This window comes from Apaloderma vittatum, unplaced genomic scaffold (genome assembly GCF_000703405.1).
Source record: "Apaloderma vittatum isolate BGI_N311 unplaced genomic scaffold, ASM70340v1 scaffold8781, whole genome shotgun sequence".
NCBI classification, from domain to species: Eukaryota; Metazoa; Chordata; class Aves; order Trogoniformes; family Trogonidae; genus Apaloderma; species Apaloderma vittatum.
This window is the reverse complement of record NW_009700864.1, coordinates 1-21,644: the sequence shown is the minus strand read 5'-3', so window position 1 is coordinate 21,644 and position 21,644 is coordinate 1. Positions and strand designations below refer to the sequence as shown.

At 41.8% G+C, this 21,644-nt stretch overlaps 1 protein-coding gene across 1 annotated transcript in view; it reads right to left on the bottom strand.

The window, feature by feature from the left end:
- The window catches only part of LOC104281061 (protocadherin Fat 3-like), a gene marked incomplete at its 3' end in the record, with an annotated part of 102,478 nt that extends 92,450 nt beyond the window's left edge, over positions 1–10,028 (bottom strand). The window contains exons 1-2 of the mRNA XM_009878922.1: positions 8,249–10,028; positions 6,711–7,800 (exon numbers count right to left, since the gene is read on the bottom strand). Coding sequence (XP_009877224.1) covers positions 6,711–7,800; positions 8,249–9,988 — 2,830 coding nt within the window. The remainder of the gene's footprint in view (positions 1–6,710; positions 7,801–8,248) is intronic.
- Between the last annotated feature and the right edge of the window lie 11,616 nt (positions 10,029–21,644).

Sequence of the window (21,644 nt, the reverse complement as noted above, 5' to 3'; positions counted from 1 at the left end):
TAGCAGGGTGATACTAAGGGCCCTTTAAAGTAAATATTTTCACAAGCTAATGCACTGGTTTAGAGTTCATATTATTAAATAAAAAGTTAAATAAATTCACTCCAGTGAAACTAAGACAAGTCTTGTTCCTTTACTCATTTAAAGCTGCAAATGACAGGGAAATTAGAAACACACAGACAGAGTTTCTGAAAAAAATCTTACGTTTCCATCCCAACTAATTTTAAAGAAAAAGTAAAAAAGGTAACAAATACTTTCCTAAAACTGGAAATCATAAATGAAGGAAAGCTTGCACTATAAAAGCTGCCAGAGATAACTCGCAGAACAACAATAACGCAGTACCGCAGACTCAGAAATAAGTGCTCCCAGGAATGCTTTATCCATGCCTGACACAGATACAGGATGACAGATCAGATTTTGGCCAGGATTGTGCTTTGTGATCCACCTGGCATGCTCCTTCCCAGAGAGGCTGCTCAGGAGAGCCACCATGCATGGATTGAGGACCGATGCAGTCCCAAGCGGCTTCTCCAGGTGCCTCCCCCATGAGCATCCTGCTTTCCTGAGCCACCTCCCAGCAATATCCACTGGCATTTCTCTTGATGCATGGTCTGAAATTGCTTTGAAGTTACTGGTTTTAGAAGCCTGGGATAACTAAGTGGCTCCAAAATACTGGCTCTGGGCAATGAAATTCGCCTACATTCACCAGGAAAATGAAGAACATCTGTAACACTAATGTCTCAAAACTCTACAAAGAATTAAATTCTACCAGCGAGTCTACTCAGATTTACCCAGCAGCTCCTACATGCCTTCATAAAATTAAAAAAGAGAGAGGAAAAAAAATCATGTATCACAAATCATTTTCATTCTTGCTTGATTTTGTTTCAAAACGCTAGTAATGGTCCCACATAAATATTTATCAGACCACTCAAACTGCAATAAATGAAAGTATCGTTCAGCTTGCATACACAATAACCAAAAACTATTTTAGAAGACGGCGACAAGATGCAAAGATTCTGAAGATACAAATTTATTCCCTTCTGCCAAATAGATATAACAGTGCAGGCAGGTCTGGTTTAATGTAAACTATATCATCTGGTGTTTCTAGTTTCCATTATTAGTCATTTGATGCCATAATTAAGGTTTTCCAACACTGACTGCCTTCTTTTTAGGCTCTAGCCACAATTCGTCAGGAATTTCTATCACTCTTGAGGTACCTTAAAAGGTATCAAGACAGAAGATCAGACTGTTTTACTTGGCACCATGATTAAATCCATGGAGCCTTAACAATTTGAGTTCCACCTCCATTTAATAGCATCTTCAAGATTTCAGCACTGTTGAAGACAAGCTTGACTTATTCATTTGAATTTCAGGGCTGAAAGTACATAAAGATAACAAGTTAATAGGGTCACTTCCAGCTTGCATTCTTATCAGAGGGCTCTACAGGGGTGGAAACTAGTGCCAGCTAATGCCTAAATTTAAAGTCCCAATGAAAATCAGGGGACTCAGCCTCCTGAAATGAGGTTACTAAGTTTTGACAGCATTCCTTAAACCCATGCTTGAGGGCTTTGGAAGAACATTAAAGATCCTCTAAGCGTTTCATTAATACCACTATTTTATCTCTATTTCAGAAGATGTTTCAATCTTTTCCTGAGAAGCAGCAAAAGATTTAGTACTTCAATTTTCCCACCTATGCAATGGAGTTAGTCATTTCCCGCATTCCATGGCACTGCCACACCAATTCCAACCAAGCCTACAGAAGTCTCTTCAGCAGAAGATGCTGAGTGTGTTTAGTAGTCTCTCTGCTCCTCTAGAACTCGTTTCATTCATTTTGTATTACTAGTACATCAGCGAGTAGTGTAGGGGTAAATATAGAAACTCTTTGCGTGCCAGGCTGTTACATCAACTGTGCACAGAGGAGAAACACATGCCAGACGAAAAAGCGGAGTTTGAGTCAAAAATGCTGTTTAGCTGAACCACAAGTCATTAAAAAAATGAGAAGGAAGACGTCAGCATTTAAGCTAGGACTGATCTCATCTAACTCAACCTTTTGACAAGTCAGGAAGTCTCACTAGTTCTCCAAGTCCTTACTTGCAGTCAGAAAAGAAGTACTGCTGCATGGTATTCAGTCATCCAAGGTAGGTGGTATCATAAACCCACATGCATTAGTTGGACTCGTCACCAGCTCCTGAGACAATACAAATACACCAATTTGCTGTGGTATCAGCTCTACGAGGGTACATATATCAGAGCTGAGAAAATCCAGCTTTTTAAGGTGGCAGGAGAGGACTTGTGACAGAGAACATTTCCAGAAGAGTAGTTATACCTATCAGAGCTATCACTATGACAAAAACTCAGAGTACACTATCATGACAGAAAAATATTTAACAGATCTCTGCTCATTCTATGTTACAACAATCTGGAAACATAGATGGGTTTTGACACAATTCTCTTCTAAAGAATTGGAATTAGCAGATTGTGGAGGATGTGGAAGAAGACAGCAGGCGGGAAGCAGCACTAGAGATGAAGAAATGGCTCAAGTTTCCCTCCAGTCCCTCAGTTGCTTAAAGGGAATGTTACCATCCACGTCTGCAAGTAAGGTCAAAACATCAGATCTTGACTTCCTACAGATAGAAAAGAGTGTGGGATGCTCTGTCTAGACCTGTAAACTCAGAAAATGAAAAATTATAAAATATTAGTCGCATAACACTTATCCCCTACACTTCTAAAAGCCTTCTAAAAGCCACTTTTTATTTCTAGAGGTGCATTTGTATGTGGATTTCACACTGAGAGACAATTCTCTGAAATTCAGCTAAAAATATGAAACTGGCAGAGAAGAGTCATCACAAATTATGTAGCGTGTAAAGCTGACAGCAGATACTCTTGTTTACAGTTAACAGGGACAGGTTACATCTGACCAAAACAAGAGGTTCAGCATAGACCTCTACCTCCAAGCTAGTCATGCAAGCACCTTTGCATATTTTAAGAACATGATTCATCCAACTTAGTTCATTTTTTTAGTTTAGATTAAAATCAATCACGTTTCTCAGCTGCCCATTTCTCTCTGCTGACTATGAGGAAAGTCTACAGTGACCAGTTCTGACTGTAGATGACCATATTTCATCATGTATATTATATCCCTTGAGTCCAAGAGTATGAGAGGGATGGGGAAAAAAAAGCAGTTTTGAATGGGAGACAGAACGAAAAAGAGAAACCATAAATGGCAGACATTACGTGTCCCTCAGCACATGGATTTTAAATGGCAAGCTTGTGACATTTATGCCAACAGTTAATAAACAAGTCAATGAAGACAGAAAATCAGTTAGTTTGAACTATACACGTAGGCTGGTGACAAACTCCATCTCCATTGAGGCAGGAATCAACAAATAAGAGTTCTCTAATAAAAATATCAAACAAATCCTTTATTTTTTTTAACCTCTAGAATAGTCTTAAACCAATTTTTTTGCTATGAATCATGAATTGAGTTGCAAACCCATGAGAAATTTAGTCTTCTGGCTAAGATACAAGTAGGAAACCAGGGATGGAGTTGGAAGAGGTCAGGAACTGCTGCCTTCTACTTCAGGACAGTTTTCATTGCTTTACAACTTTGTATCAGCTCTGTCTCCTGGAAAAGTAAAGTAAATGCACTGAAACAAATTTGGAAGTAATTCACAAGTATTTGGATGTGTGACCAAATACATGTAAAATTTCACTTCATCACATACTTCTAGCTGGCAAACACTCACTGTGCTTCTGGTTACTACCACATGTGTATTAGCAGCAACTGCTGTATGAGTATTTAGGAGCAACTGCTGTAGCACAATGATAATTCTGAAAACCAATTCTCTAGGACAAAGAGCAGCAGTGTGGGAAGAAACCCCCAGGCTCACTCTCTTGACAAATCTCTTATCAAACTGTAACAGCACCAAGATTTGCTTGGGATGCATCCCATAGTATATATCCCTATGCAGATAGAGCCACATTGGCCCATATGCAGGAGACTCCCAAGCTTGCTGATCACGAACCACTGTTCAGACCTGAATGGAGAACAGCCCAGGTGTGGAATCCACACCAAAAGCCAGCTCAAGCTCAGTGGAGCAAGATGCACCTATATGCACCTCTATCCATCTATAATGGCACAAGAACAAGGTCACCACGCTGACAAGCGTGCAGCAGCATGGTCCGGTGTGGATCCACCATGCAGGCCAGGGTACCTCTTGCACCATTACTCTTCCTCAGTATCGACGTGCTTTGGGGAGCACAGGCATATCTCAGCACAGGGGGCAACACCATTAAGATGCAATATTGCAGAAGAACAAAAATAATGCACTCAAGCAGAATTTTGCTGAAAGCACAGACCTGCTTGGAGTCCAGCTTGCTCACATAATCAGGATGAATTTGGTCCAGTTTATATCCTAATGATATAATGGATACTGCAGTCTTCTTTTCATTAAGGCAGCAGCCAAAAATATTGATTTGTTGTACTTTGCGCTCCCGCTTACCTTCACAAATTTCAGGAGCAGCTGTGCATAAGCCAATAGAGTCGGTCAGTTTAAAAGTGACAAATTAACTGCGCTGAAAGTAAATAAACAGCTATCTCTTTGTAAATTAATTCAATATGTGACTTGAGCTCTTTTCTACAGCTAGAAAGCTGATTCATCATTCAGCAGCATTCAAGCTGCCACCAGTTCAATAGAAGAGTATTAATGCTGTGTCCTGTTTGACACAGCAGGTCAAATTCTGCACTCGGGTTACAGCCGCACGGCTGCAAGGAACTCCCAAACCCTCAAGGCCTGCTCTCCACATAGCTTGGGCTGCAGCCACACACCCAAGCATTCTCCAAGTTGGTTTGAGAAGGCTTAAGCTGTATGGAGCAGCCGAGGAAAGCAGACTGAGGAAGAACCTGAAAGTCTTTTGATCTGCTGGATTATCAAGTGTCTTCCCGAATGGTTCAGTGAAATAGCACAGGCTGGTTCATCCTCATGAAAATACTCCAGAAAGTAGGAAAGGCAGACAAATATTTGCAAATTTCAACTCAGGGGGTTATTTTTTTTCTTTTTTTCCTCTCCCACAAACTAGATTTCAATTCTGGAAAGAAACTAAACATGTTTAATGTGGAATACCGAGTGCATATCCCACACATGTCAAAACATGATTTGTGCTTTACTGAATGGGGGCTCTAACTTATTATAGGCTATCGTGCCTACTAGTCTAGCCGCAGAGTAAAAATCCTGGTTAAATTATAAATGAGCAACATGCACAAACTTACTCTCCCTACCAACTCCTTTCAGTTCAGTAAATGTTGAATCTTGACATTTTCAGAGCAATACTGTAGCATTCGGACTAATCTCCCATTGATTTATAAAAAACCCATTTAACTGAAGCTACTCAGTAAGGAGCCAGGCCAAAATCTTCAAATGCAGGAGCTTAAAATTAAATTCATGTTCAACTGCTACATAACGTTGCCCAAATGCCTTCCACTGCTATTAACACTGCAGGATATGTGACCTCTTAACGTTTCTGGAAATTAGAGTAGGTGCCCTCTTGACTTCTGACACTCAAGTTTGATGTTTCCAGACATGAGTTTTTGACTGTATCATCTGTGCACAGCTGCAACAGAGAGACAACAGCATAAATAGAACAAAAATATTTTTGACTGCTTATGCTCAGATGCGATCCACAGCATTTGTAATGTCGTCTGTTTTTCATAATGTTCAGTTTAGAAAGTCGACATTTGATTAAACAGTTTGAATTTGCCAAAACATACATTTTAATCTTATGTTTTAATACCACATTCTCAATTAGAAGCTTTAGAAAAAGACACACAACGTCTGCTTAAACCACACTAAACTCACAGACCTAACATATTTAATATAATTTCTGGAACCGCTGACTAATATTTTCTAATTTCCTCACTCCTACTACTACCACAGCTGCACCATTACTCCCAACAGCTATCAGACATTTAAACCACCAGTTTTTTACTAGATAGCCCTTTATACTTAGCACCTTTCATATATTCCAATAGGGTAGTGTGGCAGTGAAGTTCATCTTAGAAAATTTCTCTCTAGTAATACTGTCTTCTAATATCCATAATCCTACCACCACCAACAGAAAACCAGCATGGCTGGCATACAGCTAAGCATCTTTCCCAGTATTTCTACCTTTACACAAATGTGCAAACACTGATGAACTCCACTCTCCAAGAAAGCGTATTATACAGAATAGCTTATCATTCCAGACTGCTAACTCCCATGAAAATGACTCCCAACAACAATAAGAACAAGACCACAAAGAGGTTTTAGGATGAAATGATTCTTTTTTTGTGCTCCTTATTTCCTTTTATTTGCTTTAACGCTGCATTCAAGGCCATGAGAGTTGTGACTCTGTGGAGGTGACCCAAGTAATTTACAACAATCAACAGATAATATGGTGACTGGAAGTAAGTCATTCTGTAACTATCACTGCTTTCTAAATGGAGCCATCACATAGCTGCTGAAAAGGAATGTGTATTATTTCACACCCACAGAGTGATGAATGTAACCAGGTAATTAAATCATGTCATTGCTGTGCCTGGAAAATCCTTATTTATAATTTTATCTTGCCTGTTAAGAAGAACTGGACTTTTTGTTAAGGGTAGAAAATAATTACATCTAAGATTTGCTTTTGTGAAAAAAACTCTACAAAGGGAAAAGAAAATTAGAAACAGCACTCACCAGTTTCTTCATCTATGCTAAATCTCCCCAGGCCGCTGCCATCCCTGATGGAGTACTGGATCTCTCCATCCCTTCCAGAGTCCTCGTCTCGAGCAACAACTTGTAAAACACTTGTACCAATGCGGGAGTTTTCCTTTACAGATCCAATGATGGCAAAGTCAGGAAAATAGGGGGTATAGAGATTTTCGTTAACATCCACCACTTCAACCTCCACAAACGAAACAGAAGAGAGAGAAACTGGGCGCCCCTTGTCCTTTGCGCGCACGGTCAGGTTGTAGAACTGCTGCTTCTCGTAATCGAGCTCTTTGTTCAAGCGGATGGCGCCGCTCGCTTTGTCTATCTCAAACCGCCCGTTGTAATCGTTCACCAGCGAGTAACGGACTTGACCTCCCAAGCCGAGATCTGGATCGTGAGTTTCCAACCAAGCTATGACAGTGCCAACCGGCAGGTCCTCAAGGACCTTCACGTTGTAGCTGGATGGTATGAAGGCTGGAGAGCAATCATTGACATCATCCAAAAAAACCTTGAGAGGCACAACGGAAAACTGCTGATGGCCACTATCTGCTTTGTCCCTAGCCTCGATCTTTAGTGTGTAGTTTGCTTTTGATTCCCGGTCTAGTTGATCAGCCACATACACCATCCCCGTGGAACTGTTGATAGCAAACTGCTGTGTGTCTGTCAGTACTGAGTAAGTCACTTCACCATTAGATCCTAGGTCTTTATCTCTGGCTTCTACCTGGATAATCTCTGTAGCAAGACTTGTGCTTTCTAGAATATTAACTGAGTAACTCTCCTGTAGAAAAATAGGTTTGTTATCATTTGCATCCTCCACAGTAACAGTCAACAGTCTCCACGCAGATTTCTGGGGATTACCTAAATCATAAATTGTAATATTAAGGAGATAGAGCTCTGTTTTTTCACGGTCCAAGGGCATAAGAACATTAAGTACTCCTGTATTCATGTCAATGTTGAAACAACTATCTACATTACCATCAGAAATTGTATAAAGCACTCTTCCATTAAAGCCTGAGTCTGCATCATAGGCTTTTATTCTCAGGATGGTGGCACCCACTGGCAGATCCTCTGAAACCTTCACGTTTTTTTTTTGTCAAAATGCGGTGCCTGCCTGTTCACCGAATAAAAATCAAGAAAACCATCTTCCAAATTCAGCTTCACATTTGCTTTTGCCTTTTTGAGTAATTTTTCTGCTAGCTTCTGAGCAACTCTGGTCTCTCTACAGCTAAAGGTCTTTGAAGACACTTTCCCTTGCACTACTGAAATATTAACAAACATAGCATCAGCAAAGTTCTCTCCATCAGTTGCTGTTATCTTAAGGCCAAAATTGCTATTCTTTATGCCAGAATTAATTAGAGATTTTTTAAGTTGTAGGACACCAGAGTCAGGATTTAAATAAAAAATGCCAAGTTCATTTCCAGAGATTATCTTGTACTTCACAAGCTCTAACTCATCTATGTCTATCGCAGAAACAGCAGTGACGTGACCACCAACAGGAAAATCAGAAGAAATCACTCCCTGACATGCCATTTTGGTTTGTTATCATTGACATTGCCTATGTAAATGGTGACATTCACCTCGCTTTCATGGCGGTAGGGAGAACCCCAGTCAGAAGCTCTCACAATGAACCTGTAGCTTTCTGGTGAGGACTCAAAGTCCAGTTCCTCAGATGTGCTGATGACACCTGTAAACTGGTTTATCGCAAACGGCAGGGAGTTCAGACTGGCAATGCTATACGTTATGTATCCATTTTCTCCCTGGTCTTTATCAACTGCTGAAACTGCCAAAACGCTAGACCCCACAGGGACGCTTTCGTTGACGAATGAGCTGTAGGAGGGCTGCTGGAACTCCGGAGTGTGATCATTGGCATCTTCTAACCTGACAGTAACCTGTGCTTTTAAATCACCACCTTTGTTCGTATATACTTCTAATTCATAGAGGTCCTTCTCAACGATTTTCAAAGGACGAGCAGTAGTAATAAGGCCTGTGTTGGGATTGATCTTAAAATACTCAGCTTCCTCACTTGGAGATATTCTGTATTCCACACCCTGTGGCTCAGGCACCAGCTTAACTACTGCAACTACCACACCAGGAGGTGAAAATTCGCTGATCAAAATATCATACATTTCCTTCTCAAATTTCAGGGGGATGGTTTCTTTCTTGGGACTAGCAATGTGGACCAGTTTGACCGCAGAAAATTTCTGAGGAGATCCTCTGTCCTTTGCTTGGAGAGTCAGGTTATAACCATACGGGAAGCTGTCCCAGTCAACAGGCCTTCTCTCTTTGATTTTGTACTCATTCATCCATTTACCTTCTTTAGTCAGAAAGAACTGCTCCAGCGGATCTCCAGCCACAATAGAAACAGATTCTATTTCTCCATTGGCTCCTTCATCCAGGTCATCAATGTTAACAACTGCATAGGTAGGCTCCTTATCTGATGGGAAGGGAGTATGGGTTACGACACTTATCGTTGGGGCATGTTCATTTATACGTTCAATGTGAACATAAAGCTTGGCAGTGCTGCTTACGCCATTGTTTCCATAAAGTTTCATCCCACGGTCCACAGCCAAAATCTCGAGATCATACCTGTTTTTCTCATCGTAGTTTAACCGGCCACTTAAGGAGATAACACCACTTGTAGGATGAACGGAGAAGAGATCGACTTTGTTTTTGAAGTAATAATAAAATTCACCATTGGACCCAATATCCGCATCTGTTGCGGTCACCTGTGCAATGCTAGTCCTTAAAGGAGTGCTTTCTGCTATCGTGACAGAGTATGTGGTTGGTGAAAACAAAGGTCTTAAGTCATTCATATCCAAAACCTGGATGTTCACTTTTGTCCATGCTTCCAAGTCCTCTCCTCTGACAGAACCCTTCACCATCAATAAATAGTTGTCCTGGATTTCTCTGTTCAATATAGCAGAATTCCCACCTTTAGTCCTTATTCTTAGGAAGCAGAAGTCAGCAATGATGACTTCCTCTGCTTTAAAAAAGCCCTCGTCATCACCAGACACTATTCTGTACTTGATATCCCACGAAAGGTCAGCCAAGGTAATGCCCATCCTCGTTTGGCTGTTCACGTAAGTCCTGGCTGCAGAATTCTCGTACACCGTAGCATTGTAAGTGGAATGTGTGAAGTGAAAGCCAAGCGGGGTGGTCCCGTGAACTACCTGGCAAACGGAGGCCAGGAGCTTGACAACGAGCAGGGCAAGGCATGACGGAGGTGGCCGTGAGCCTGACCAGCGGCCCATATTCACCTCCATCACATCATTCTTTCACCCTGTGACAGAGAGAGAAAACAGGGAACAGTTGATCAACAGATAAAAACTGTACTCTGAAGCGACATGTCAAAATACTTACTAAATTTCTCATAAAAAATAAAGCATATGTAATAACTAGTCACTATGTATCCAAGAAAACAAAAAAAGAATACTATATACACGCATGCAAGCACAGCACTTTTGGATTCTGTTTTCGCATGTGTGTGAGTGTGTAACATGTATGCAAGCACATATATGTAACTATGTGTATGTATGTGCATACATTTTTTAACATAAAAAAACCTCTGACACCCTGCCACATCTATACACACACATGCAGTCCAGAATAATTAAAACAGTGAAAAAAATTAGCTTCAGACACACACATTTAAATAAGTTTCTGTAAGAAGATGAATCACGTAAAGAAATTATTTGATTTATATATCAGTAGCTCCAACTAAGGCTAATTTTCTTTGGTTTTAGAGCACATTGGAAAACTCATTTCTAGCCTCAGTGTTTTGAAAGGAGACAGGCTTTTCATTATGTATGTAGCATTGTGATAATCAAATGTTACTTTTTTTTTTGAGGAGTTAAGAAAGATCACATGATCGATGACATTTGAGCCACCAAGAACAAGTAGCACATAAAAGTCACCACTCAGCCATTACTTTAATTACAGATACCCTTCGAAAAAAACAAAATTAGGAAGAATTATAACTAATTAAATGCAACTATATACACATATACGTATGTATACATATATCCAGACACTAAGAACAGGCAAAATACAATGAAGAAAACAAAACTGCTCAATAAAGCCCTCAGGTTAGGAAACAGCACAGCTGCGATAGCCTGTAGGACTTAACTCGACCCTTGTATATGCACCACAACGCATCTGTAATTATGGCCACCACTTTCAACCAAACACACTGGGTAACATATCCCAAATGAGGTCACAGAAGAACATCTTTTTCCAAATGCCCAATAAATGCTCCATTCGCCGGGTACTATTGCCATCTCAGCCTTAGAAATGTGAATCATAGAATGTTAGAATGGCCTAGGCTGGAAGGGACCTTAGAGATCATCTAGTCCAACCTCCCTGTTTTGGGCAGGGACTCCACCTCTCGACTAGACCAGGCAACACATGGGGAGCGAGCAGGAATCAAACCCGCGACCTCGGTGTTGGTCCTTGTTCTCAGCACCGCGCTCAAACCACTGAGCTAACCGGTCCCCCACAACCTGTCCTGCTGCCAACAGGCCACCCAGACCATCTCTGCTCAGCTGGAAGTGAATCCCAGCTTACCCCACATTTCATTTTGGCAACCCAAAGCAGAATTTGGCTACAAATAAGGCACATGGCTCCATCGCCTCAGCCTATCTCAGTCCAGTCTGTCCCACTCCAGCCACCTTAAAGCAGCACGAGCCCTGCCACTCATTTCAGAAGGATTGCTGTAAAGGCAAGTATTCAAATGTAATTAATAAGCAACCATTTGGGGAAGATTTGGAGTTTTCCATACAGTCCTGTTGGGGAATAGCTCCACTGCCTCGCTTCAGGGATCTAAATAGGGAAGTTCCATGGAGACAGGGTAAGCAGAAACCTCGTTGAAGGGTACTGGAGGGTGCTGCAGAAGCTGGGAGACGGGTCCTGCTTAGTGTTTCCCACTGAAAACAGAGGAAAGGAGCCTGAGGAAGCTAGGCAGGTGCTTCCAGTGAGGCAGTGTGAATAAGCTTCTTTGTTACAGAGTACATTCACTGCTGCTCCTGAAAATCATAAAAATCAATTTTAAAAGACAATTATTGAAAGACCCACTGCACACATACATTGTTCTCATTGTCATTTAAAAGCTGCTTGAAAACATAGTTTTCTCCAAGCTAGAATAGAGTGGAAAAGGATAGGAAAAGTTGTTGATAATGAGAGGGGTTAATTTAAATTTCCAGCATGATTTCAACATCCCCTAGGAGACTTATAAATTGCATGCAAGTTTTGGAATATGAATTCCTGTTAGTTATCACTTCCAATATAACTGAATGACTACTGAAGTTTTAACAACAATCAGTTTATTGCAGTGATGTTACAATGTTCACACAAAACACTTAACTTCCAAATCCCAGAGTCTATAAGCCATTGTTTAACATAGTAATCAATTTAATCAATTCTCCCAAGTGTTTGTCAAGACGCTCAGCTTTCAATTCATTTATTTTCACATGCAGTTCTCCTTCCGCTTTGTTTGCTTATTTTCTTTTTTATTATACAAACAACAAAAAAAGTATTCCCTTTGAAAATAAAAATGTAAGACTGTATGACCTCCTGGACCCACATTCCTCAGTAACAGGCAAATATCCACAGAATTACATATGCCATTTCCTATTCTGAATACATCCACTCAATCGTTGTGCACATTCCATGTGAGTCCTATGATTAACACCTCATCCCATACAGTTTATACATCAAATATGCACAATCTCCCAATACACCTGGCGTATGTGTTCTCCCCATGCTGTCCCACACTCGGGTTGATTCCCAGGAGACCCAGGATGGAATCCTTCTACTTCATGTAGGAAAGATTTTTTTTTTTATTGTTGCCATTTCAACTAAACAATCAGAGCAGTGGCACCTTATTTTTCAGCACAGCACATTCATCAGCTTAATCCACCAGTGTGAAAATATCCAAGTCCCTTATTTTCATGGGGCTTTATATGATCACTTTGAATGCTGCCACTTAAAGCTGCTGCTTCAGTCTGGAGTGGGAGACGATGCTCTCAAGTAGAAAATACAACCAACAAATGGTATGTTGCCAAGGAAAAGCCAGCCAAGGGGAATGAGAAATTCTGAGACCCAACTCATAACAAAATAAAGGGCTGTGCCTCTTCGTGATATGTCATTATTAAAATACTCAGCAGACAAATCACTGTATTGCTGCCTTTCACTACGAGCACTGCAGCATCCTCTGCCTGTACTGCTACACCAGTCTCACCCCATTGCTAAGAGAAAGTGATGTTAGGTTTCATGTGAGCACCCAGACTTTATTTCACCACAACTCAGCAGCTTCCCAGAAACAGGTCTCCCTGGATAAATGAAACGAATCGTATTATCCTATCTACGTCTCATTTGGTGGTCTAGTTTCTCCTGTCCACACCATCATTCAGCCTGAGCTGGTTTCTCTCTGTCATTCACGGCCATCAACACTGGGTTTCCAGGTCCACCACAGTCAGCAATCTGTTTTCCTGAGAAATTCATTGCTACAAGCAACATCGATTCAAAACTTTACCTTCAGGTTAGCCAGATCCAAGGTGACAGACTGTGCCATGGCAGACAGGCATCCAGGTAGATACTTACAAAGCCGTGTGATTAGGTGAACCTAATGAAAAAGTTGTGTACATCCCAGGCAATATAACATGACAACCTTACATTCCCATTTCACATATCTATTTATTTTTAGAGAAAGCCAGGGCTAAGACCTAATCTCAAATACACTGCTATAAATCCAGTCACGTCAACAGTCCACAAAGTTTAGTGGTTCAGTGCAGTCAGAATCAGTCCTGGAACACTAAATTCCACTGGAAACATTTGTATATATGTGTGTGTGTGTATTTGGGAATGCATACTATATATATGTATATATATGTATACATACACACAGTTTGTATATTTTTAGGTATAATTTCAGGGTTGGCACGGGAAAAGTTGGACCTTCACATCAGGCAGCACTTTTGGAGTTTGATTTCATTTCAGATGTGGTATGCGGAGTTGTAACAAGCTCCCCATTGAAGCTGTTCATCTATCCACATATTTATACGGCCATCATCATTATATTATTTGAAAGTCCCAGTGGATAAGCTATTAAACTGCCACTTGGGCTACCCAAGAATGTTTTATTCATTTACTGAATTCCTTTCTTCTGGAATATTTGTTTTTAAGAGCCCGTTAATACATACATACTCAACACACAGGAAATGTAATGCGATAGGTTACAGAAATAAAGTACAAAGCAACCCACCATAAATTAAGAGGCATTTCTTTAAAGGCACTTGTTGTCAAAAAAATGTTATGTTTTCAAGTGAAGAGAAAGATTGTGATTACTTTTGCTTGATTTTGAAATGTTTGGGCAGGAGCTACTTAAAAAAAAACCCAAAACCGAAAACTGGTACTGCTCAACATGGTTAGTCTGAAGAAAAGAAACAGCTCTAACAAGAGCATAAACTAGATGTAAAAACCTCCTTCTAACTACCCAAGGAAGTAACAAGATAACACAAAGTCCAGCATATTTCCACTCTAGCTCACATTAAGTCGTCCTTCCCCCCTGAAGCAGGAAGGAAGCAATGGAGAAACAGAACAGTGGATTTTAAATATTCTTTAAAATAAACATGGACATCATGGACAATTCTATAATATCCCATTCAGTCCTCTACCCTGTCACTTTCTGTAGCTCCTTGAACAATTACGTGACCCAAACTTTGCAGAATAGCTGCAGGGACCCCTAGGTGGCTGGTGCTCCTTAGAGGAATTGAGAGAGAGAGAGAAGCATCATCCCTTTTTCTCATCTTGGCTCTTGGAAATCTCCAGTCTGGGCTGCATCCAAACATAACACTCCACCAGACTGAGAAGGAAGACTCAAGTCCCAGGAACTGCCAGGAATCCTGCAGATCAAAATCGTGGCTCTAATTCAATGTGCAGATATGAAACAAGTGCTGTGTGATCCTTTGTTTCATTCCCTCTCCTGAGGCTAATTCTTCTAATCCCAAAGACATCCATACTATAAAATACTTGAAAAAGAACACCATGCGTATACCTCTTGGATAAACTCTGAAAAAAATAAACAAGAGCCAAAAAGGGCTTTTACAGAATATAAGGACAAGAGCAGGTAAACCTCTTCAGCAAGCAGGAGGCATAAGCGTGCAGCAGGCCACGACAGGGAAAAGAAAATAGCCTTCTCCTGTCTCCCTACTTACCCTCCAAGACCAATTATACCCTATGAGATATTTTCAGTTGACCATGAGGTGGTAAGACCTACTAAGACAGGTCTTTTGAAAGAGAAGACAGAAGAAAACAATCTGTGCTTTAACTTCCATTTTTACCACAAGGACCCAACAAAGTTCTTAGCTATAGGGAAAAGAGAAAACAGTTTCCAAATTCAGATGACAAATTTCTGAGAGTTGAGGTATTGATGCACCTGTGTTCATGGGAAGAAAGGGTCAATAAACCTTAACTTAAAGGTTTTTATCTTGATCGGTGTATTTTTATTGAAAAAGTTGGGAAGAGGGGGGTTACAGCAGTGGTGAACTCATGGTACGGAAAAATATTGCAGCTACCTCTCTTTCTCAGGAGAGTTGTCACAACTCCCTTTCAAAAGGTACTTATTTTAATTCTACTAAATAAGCAGCCCTACAGCAAAAAGGTATCTTTGAAAACATAAAGGTCTTTTTTTGGAGGCAGGAGAACATGCACATTAACTCAATAGCATGCAGTGAAGCCACACAACTATAGACACTCCTGATTTTGTTCGAAGTGACCTCAATCTTACAAGTAACTCTTTCCTTTCACTGAAACCATGTCAACATCAGCAGTAGCCTATCTATTCTTATGACCTAAACATCAAAATACCAAACTTACAAGCTTGTCACTCAGGCAAATCCATGCACCTGAAAGGAGTCTCTTATTCTCAGTGCTATTTTTATCAACAGCAATTTGCCTGCACAAAAGCTTTCACATGGCCAGGCCATAAAGACCTGCAAAAAGGGTGCAATGAAGGCCACAAACCATCTTGACTGGTTTGTTGTTACTTATTTTAGGCTTACGCCAAGCTACATCTGTGATTGGAAAAGACATTTTTCATGATCTTTTGCTGATATTGCAACAAGGCGGTGGTAGTCCATCTACCTCAGAACCTCTCCAATAGCTCAGAACTACGGAAAACTCTTCCAAACATGCAAATTTATATTTAAGGCACATGGAAGATACCCATCTAGTAGTTTAAAGACCAAGACATCATTCGGATCAAGGCATCATTCTACCAGCAAACCTCTGGCACAGACTAGAGATAGCCATGCATTTTCTATTCTTCCCCTCATTACTCAAGCAGTATCACCAGCATGGTGTTAAATGAGAATAGGGAAAAAAGCACATTTAGACACTTCCTCTAGCAAGATAGAGTTGCACTCCACAATAATTTACCCAGCTAGGAAAGGCTAACAACTCATTGACCAGGAAAAGAAATCAGAATATAGAATAACAATTTAAAATTCCTGCCATACAGAAATGAATTAAAAATGTGCGTTCAGTTCTAGGCAGGAGGGGAAAGATAACTGACTGGCACTGACAGATTTACAACAGGGGATATATTCATGGGGCTACCTGCTCCCCAATGAGCACAAAGATATGAATTTCCATATATATGATTATATCATGATGTGCTTATCCCAAAAAGAGAAGACGAAGACAAAAGGACCATTTCTGCAGAGTAAGCCCTAGCAAGAGACAGCGCTATAAATCCTAACCTTCCTTAGAGCTGCAAATCCTCCTGCTGCCTGCATGTAATTTCACATGGGAGAAAGGCCACTCAGCGTGTAGCAAGTGTAATTCAGGCCGTCCCTAGGAAGTGGAGATTTAGCCCCCCAGCCGTATGTTATGAATAACTTTGTTTTGCTAGCAGGTGCTGGGGATTTTTTCCATGCAACACGAATTTTTGCCAAGTATCAGTTCATCAGCGAATGCTTCCACTTGCGAACAGGAGCCAGGCGCCGTTTGTCTTCCCAGAGAGCGGGTGCAAAGGGTCTGTCGACTTTCCCTCACCCCTCCAGGATGAAATATGGCTTGGGGAAATGGTAGGGGGGAGAAGGGAAGAATAATTTGCCACCATGTGAGACCTGTCAAAAGTGAATTCCTGGGAGCCGCCCTACGAGGGATTTGAGCTTGTCCCTTGGTGGCCTGCCCCCAGGGAAACAAAGGCTGACACCCTATTTTCATGCTTTGTGTATCTCCCGTCGCCCAGGCTCTTGCTTTTTAGTCACTGTGAAACAGGGAAGCTTTGGGGTAGTTTCAAAATGAGCCAGTTATTTTCACGGGGGCTATGTGATTCCCTGTGAAACATCCTCTACACACAGCAATGGAGCAAACACTGAGAGCCGCAGGGCAGCGCTGATGTGAATGTTCCTGCAGCTGAAAAGGCACCTTCCACCTTTGCCACACAAGACTCAGTTCCACCCTGTACAGTCTTCCGCGGCAGTTTTCCTGCAAAGCCACCCCCCTCAGTCCCAGGCGCTGCCGGTCGCTGCTGCCGGTCTGCTCTGTGTTTGGGATACTGCACATACTCCTTCTGACAGCTTGCACAGGCTTGTATAAACTATTTGGATATAGTTTATTGTAAGAAAGAAGTCTATCAGATTTATGACTACTGTTTCCAGGGCCATAATAGGTATGTAGGTGTAAGGACTGGAGTAAGCTGTTACTCTCGGAGGAAAAAAATAGTATTTATCTCCCTCACACACTCTGTGTGTGGAGGTAGTACACCTCAAATGGTCCAGACCTTTATACAGTGGCAAAAGGAGGGTGGTTAAAAAAAAAAAGATGAATATACAAAAGCTCCTTCCCAGTTGACAGTTCCATGTAAAAAACATGGTGTTACACAGAGATCACGGGAAAAGACTGGTGGGTTGGACTAGATTATCTCTAAGGATCACTTCCAACCCAAACCACTTCATGATTCTATCTCTGATTACGAGATGCCAAATCAAAATAATGACAATCCAGCAAGGATTTTACAAAAGGACTGTGGGATAAAGCACTTCACTCCACATCAGACCCGTGGTAAGCCCAATTCCAGGTTTGTCCCAAAATGACTTGCTGAGTGACAGAGAAGTGGTGGTGTCAGAGGGACTGTTTCCTGCAGTGGCAGCTAGTGCAGAAGTTAGAGCACAAGGGATGAGCAGAGACAAGAGCACGGGACCTCATGAATGAGGCAAGCCAGGAGGGCTGGTGAGCAGCTCTGAGGGACAGGTCCACCCCACCAGCACAGCGCCCTTTACCACACACAGAGCCAGAGGCATGTGCTTGCCCACAGCACATCAGACTTGTCACTCAGAAGTTCAGGTAGGGTTGACGATCCTCCAGTTTCTACCAGAACTTGATGGTGTTTGGTTCATGGAGGAGCAACATGCAAAGTGACCTGAGAAAATGGAATTGCCCAAGCAATCCAGGAAGAAGTCTTAGAAGAAGACACATGAATGCTTGCAAGTGCCATTAAGAAAAAAGAAAAAACACAAACACAATTAAACAGAAAAACCACCTGAGAAATACATAAATCTTATGATTTTAGAAGATAAAGAAGAAAGAAAAAAATTCTTTATTGAGGCTAGGAATTGGACTATTGGTTTTCACTGCCATTTCTCCTTGAGATGGCTATGACATACAGCAACAGAGAGAGATCATGCCTGAAGTGCAAGGAGCAAATATTTTGATTGAGATACTTTACAAGTTTGAGATTTGAGAACGAAACCTAGATTTAGCAGTGAACATTTTTCTTTCCATAGGGCAGGAATCTGTGGGGTTGGCACCTGCTGCTGTGCGACAAGCGTAACACAGAGCTGCTTCCACTTCTGCAGCAGCCCATCCGAGCTGTCTGCAACCAGCTAGAGATATCTACATGGGTCTGACTTCCAGGCACTGCAGAGCAACCCCCTGTCTGAGAGAAAACTCCCCAAAAATGGCCTCCCATTGGCCCTCTGATGAAGAAGCCTCTGGAAACTTGGAACAATTGTAAGGTCTCAACTGTTCACAAAAAAAACCCACAAAAACAACCAAAAAACCGCAATCACTGGCTGTCTTCTAAATCTTCCTGTGCAAAAAATCAGAAAGGTTGTCATTTGTTCGAACAGGCAGCATTTAGAGAGAGGGCTATTGCCATTACTTTTTAAAATTACATCCAGTTCAGGCCATGGAAATTGGTTAACCTGTCTAAGTAAGAAGCAACGCTTGGATACATCAGGTCAAACACATCACCGTTTCTCTCAGATAAGTGGAATCCACATTGCAGACACTGTCTGGTAAATAGAGAAGTAGATGGAGTCAGCCTTAAAATAACCAAAGTTATGACAGAAACCCAGAAATTTCCTTTCCAGTCGATGCGTTAAGGCCCAATCACTGCAAGGAAGAAAGCTTTCCATCACATCTGGCCTTGGACCACTATCAACATGAGAAATACCTGAATCCATACAAGGTGCTGAACCCAATTATTTTGAATGGGATATTATAACATAACGTTTTCCACGCATGCAAGGGAGTGCTGATGGCGCTCAGAGAGGCAGATCTGCCTTGCCTGCACAAAGGAAGCCCTGACACCACCTCTGGTACCACCTTCACCAGGCACCCGCACCCCAGCGAGCGGCCACCAAGGGCAAGGTCCAGTACCCAAAGTCTGCATGCTCAAACTCCCACCGCTTTCACATGAGTCACCCATACTGAAACCACACACACTTCTGCCCCCTCCAATGGTCGGCTCCTGCATAGATATTTGAGATGATAACCACTTTTTAGCTAACCAGACATTAACTCAAACCACTATGGCTTCAGCTTTCCAACTTGGCCAGTTCAGTCGCCGCAGCTGGGAGTCCCTCAAAGCCTGTTGCGTGTTTGGGAAGGTCCAATTGTGCAGGCATAGCCCAATTAAAAGCTCCAAAGAGCAGAGATCACTATTTAAAGCTGAACTGTTCACTTCTGTTTATTTATAGCAAAACCATTAATTGCTAATCGCAGATTTGTTTGCTGGAAAACCAACACTCCAAAATAAACACCGAGTTTAAAGACCGTTCCCAGGACACTGAACGGTATCAGGAACAGTGCTAAAAATGTAAATCAGAAACATCAAAACACATCAGGATTTCAACTGGAGGAACAAACAGCCCATTATTTCTGTGCCAGAAAAGAGGTTACCCATAAGCCGTCAGTTAGTCGCACAGTCGTCTACGGTCCAGCAGTTATTTATGTCCTGGAGAATGACAGACACCACTGCACAGGATCTGCTGAAAATACCTTCATGGCAATCAGCATATGCTAGATGAAATGAGGTATCTCTTAATACACAGTTTTGATAACCACCTTAGAAAAGTGACTTTTAAATATCTGGCATTCTAGACAGAACCTCAGAAAGAAGATCATTTCATTTAGGAGCCAGTTTCATATGTTAAAAACATTCAAAACTAAAAAAAAAAAAAAGATAAATAAATAGGATTTGGGGGTTTTTAGCTCTCTTCACTGACAGAGCTCCATACTGCCCTCAGGAGAAGCATGTTCTCTCAAACATCAACAGAAGTCCTGCATAGGAAACTAGGGGAAACAGTCTTACAGAGCCACGATCTGCCTGTTCTCCGCAAAAGGCATTTTAAGCAAACACAGCAGCCCAAGCTAAGCCTAAATCTCACCAGCAGCCATGCTGGGAAGCAGTAACAGCTCCAAGAAGATGCTCTGTACCTCCTGAAATCCTTACGGGTACAGGACTTCCCTGAAGCACCCGCATCCAGGGGCTGTCAGAAAAGCTTTGACTGCAAAGTACTCCCATCTGCCCTGACAGCGCTGCCCCCATGTTCCTCTATTTTCATGTATATTTGAAGGCCAGGTTTGTGCACATACTCAGCCCATTTCCAGCTTAGGAAACGGGCACAACAGCTCACGCCCCTCGCTCCAGGCTACAGAGGAGATTCCTTCACCCATGTACTCCAGCTGCCAGCTCTCACTGCCTGCCTGCATTATCCCCTGTACCTGCACAATTCAAGGTATGAAAGTTTCCTTGCAAAGCAATGCTCATAGAATCACAGAATCATAGAATCACAGAATCACATAACAGTTTCGGCTAGAAGGGACCTTCAAGATCATCAAGTCCAACCTTTGTCCCAGCCCTATCAATACCACTAAACCACGTCCCTCAACAAACATCTACTCGTCTCTTAAACATCTCCAGGGACGGTGACTCAACCACTTCCCTGGGCAGCTTGTTCCAATGGCTGACAACCCTTTCAGTATAGAAATTTCACAGAATCATAGAATGGCCTAGGCTGGAAGGGACCTTAGAGATCATCTAGTCCAACCTCCCTGTCATGGGCAGGGACGCCACCTCTCGACTAGACCTAATATCCAACCTGAACTTCCCCTGACGCAACCTAAGGTCATTTCCCTGTGTCCTGTCACTTGCCACTAGGGAGAACAGACCACTCAACCCTCGTCTCTCTACAATTTCCTTTCAAGTAGTTGTAGAGAGCGATGAGGTCTCGCCTCAGTCTCCTCCAGGCTGAACAGTCCCAGATCTCTCAGCCATTCCTCATACGACACATGCTTCAAATCCTTTACCAGTACCTCTCCAGCACCTCAATGTCCCTCTTGTAGTGAGGGGCCCAAAACTGGACACAGCACTCGAGGAGTGGCCTCACCAAAGCTGAGTATTACCAGCGGGCATTCCCAGCCTACAACTCCAAAACAGGGAGCCATACAGTTATGTTTCTCACCACTGTTGCAGTAACAACCATTCAAAATTCGTAATTTATTCACAGTTTAGGAATTTGGGTTCAGTCTTCAAAAACACATCTAGATCTTGAAAGGTTAATTAGAGACATTGATTATCAAACGGAGATGAGCAAAGCAGAGATGATAATAATAATAAAAATAATAATAATA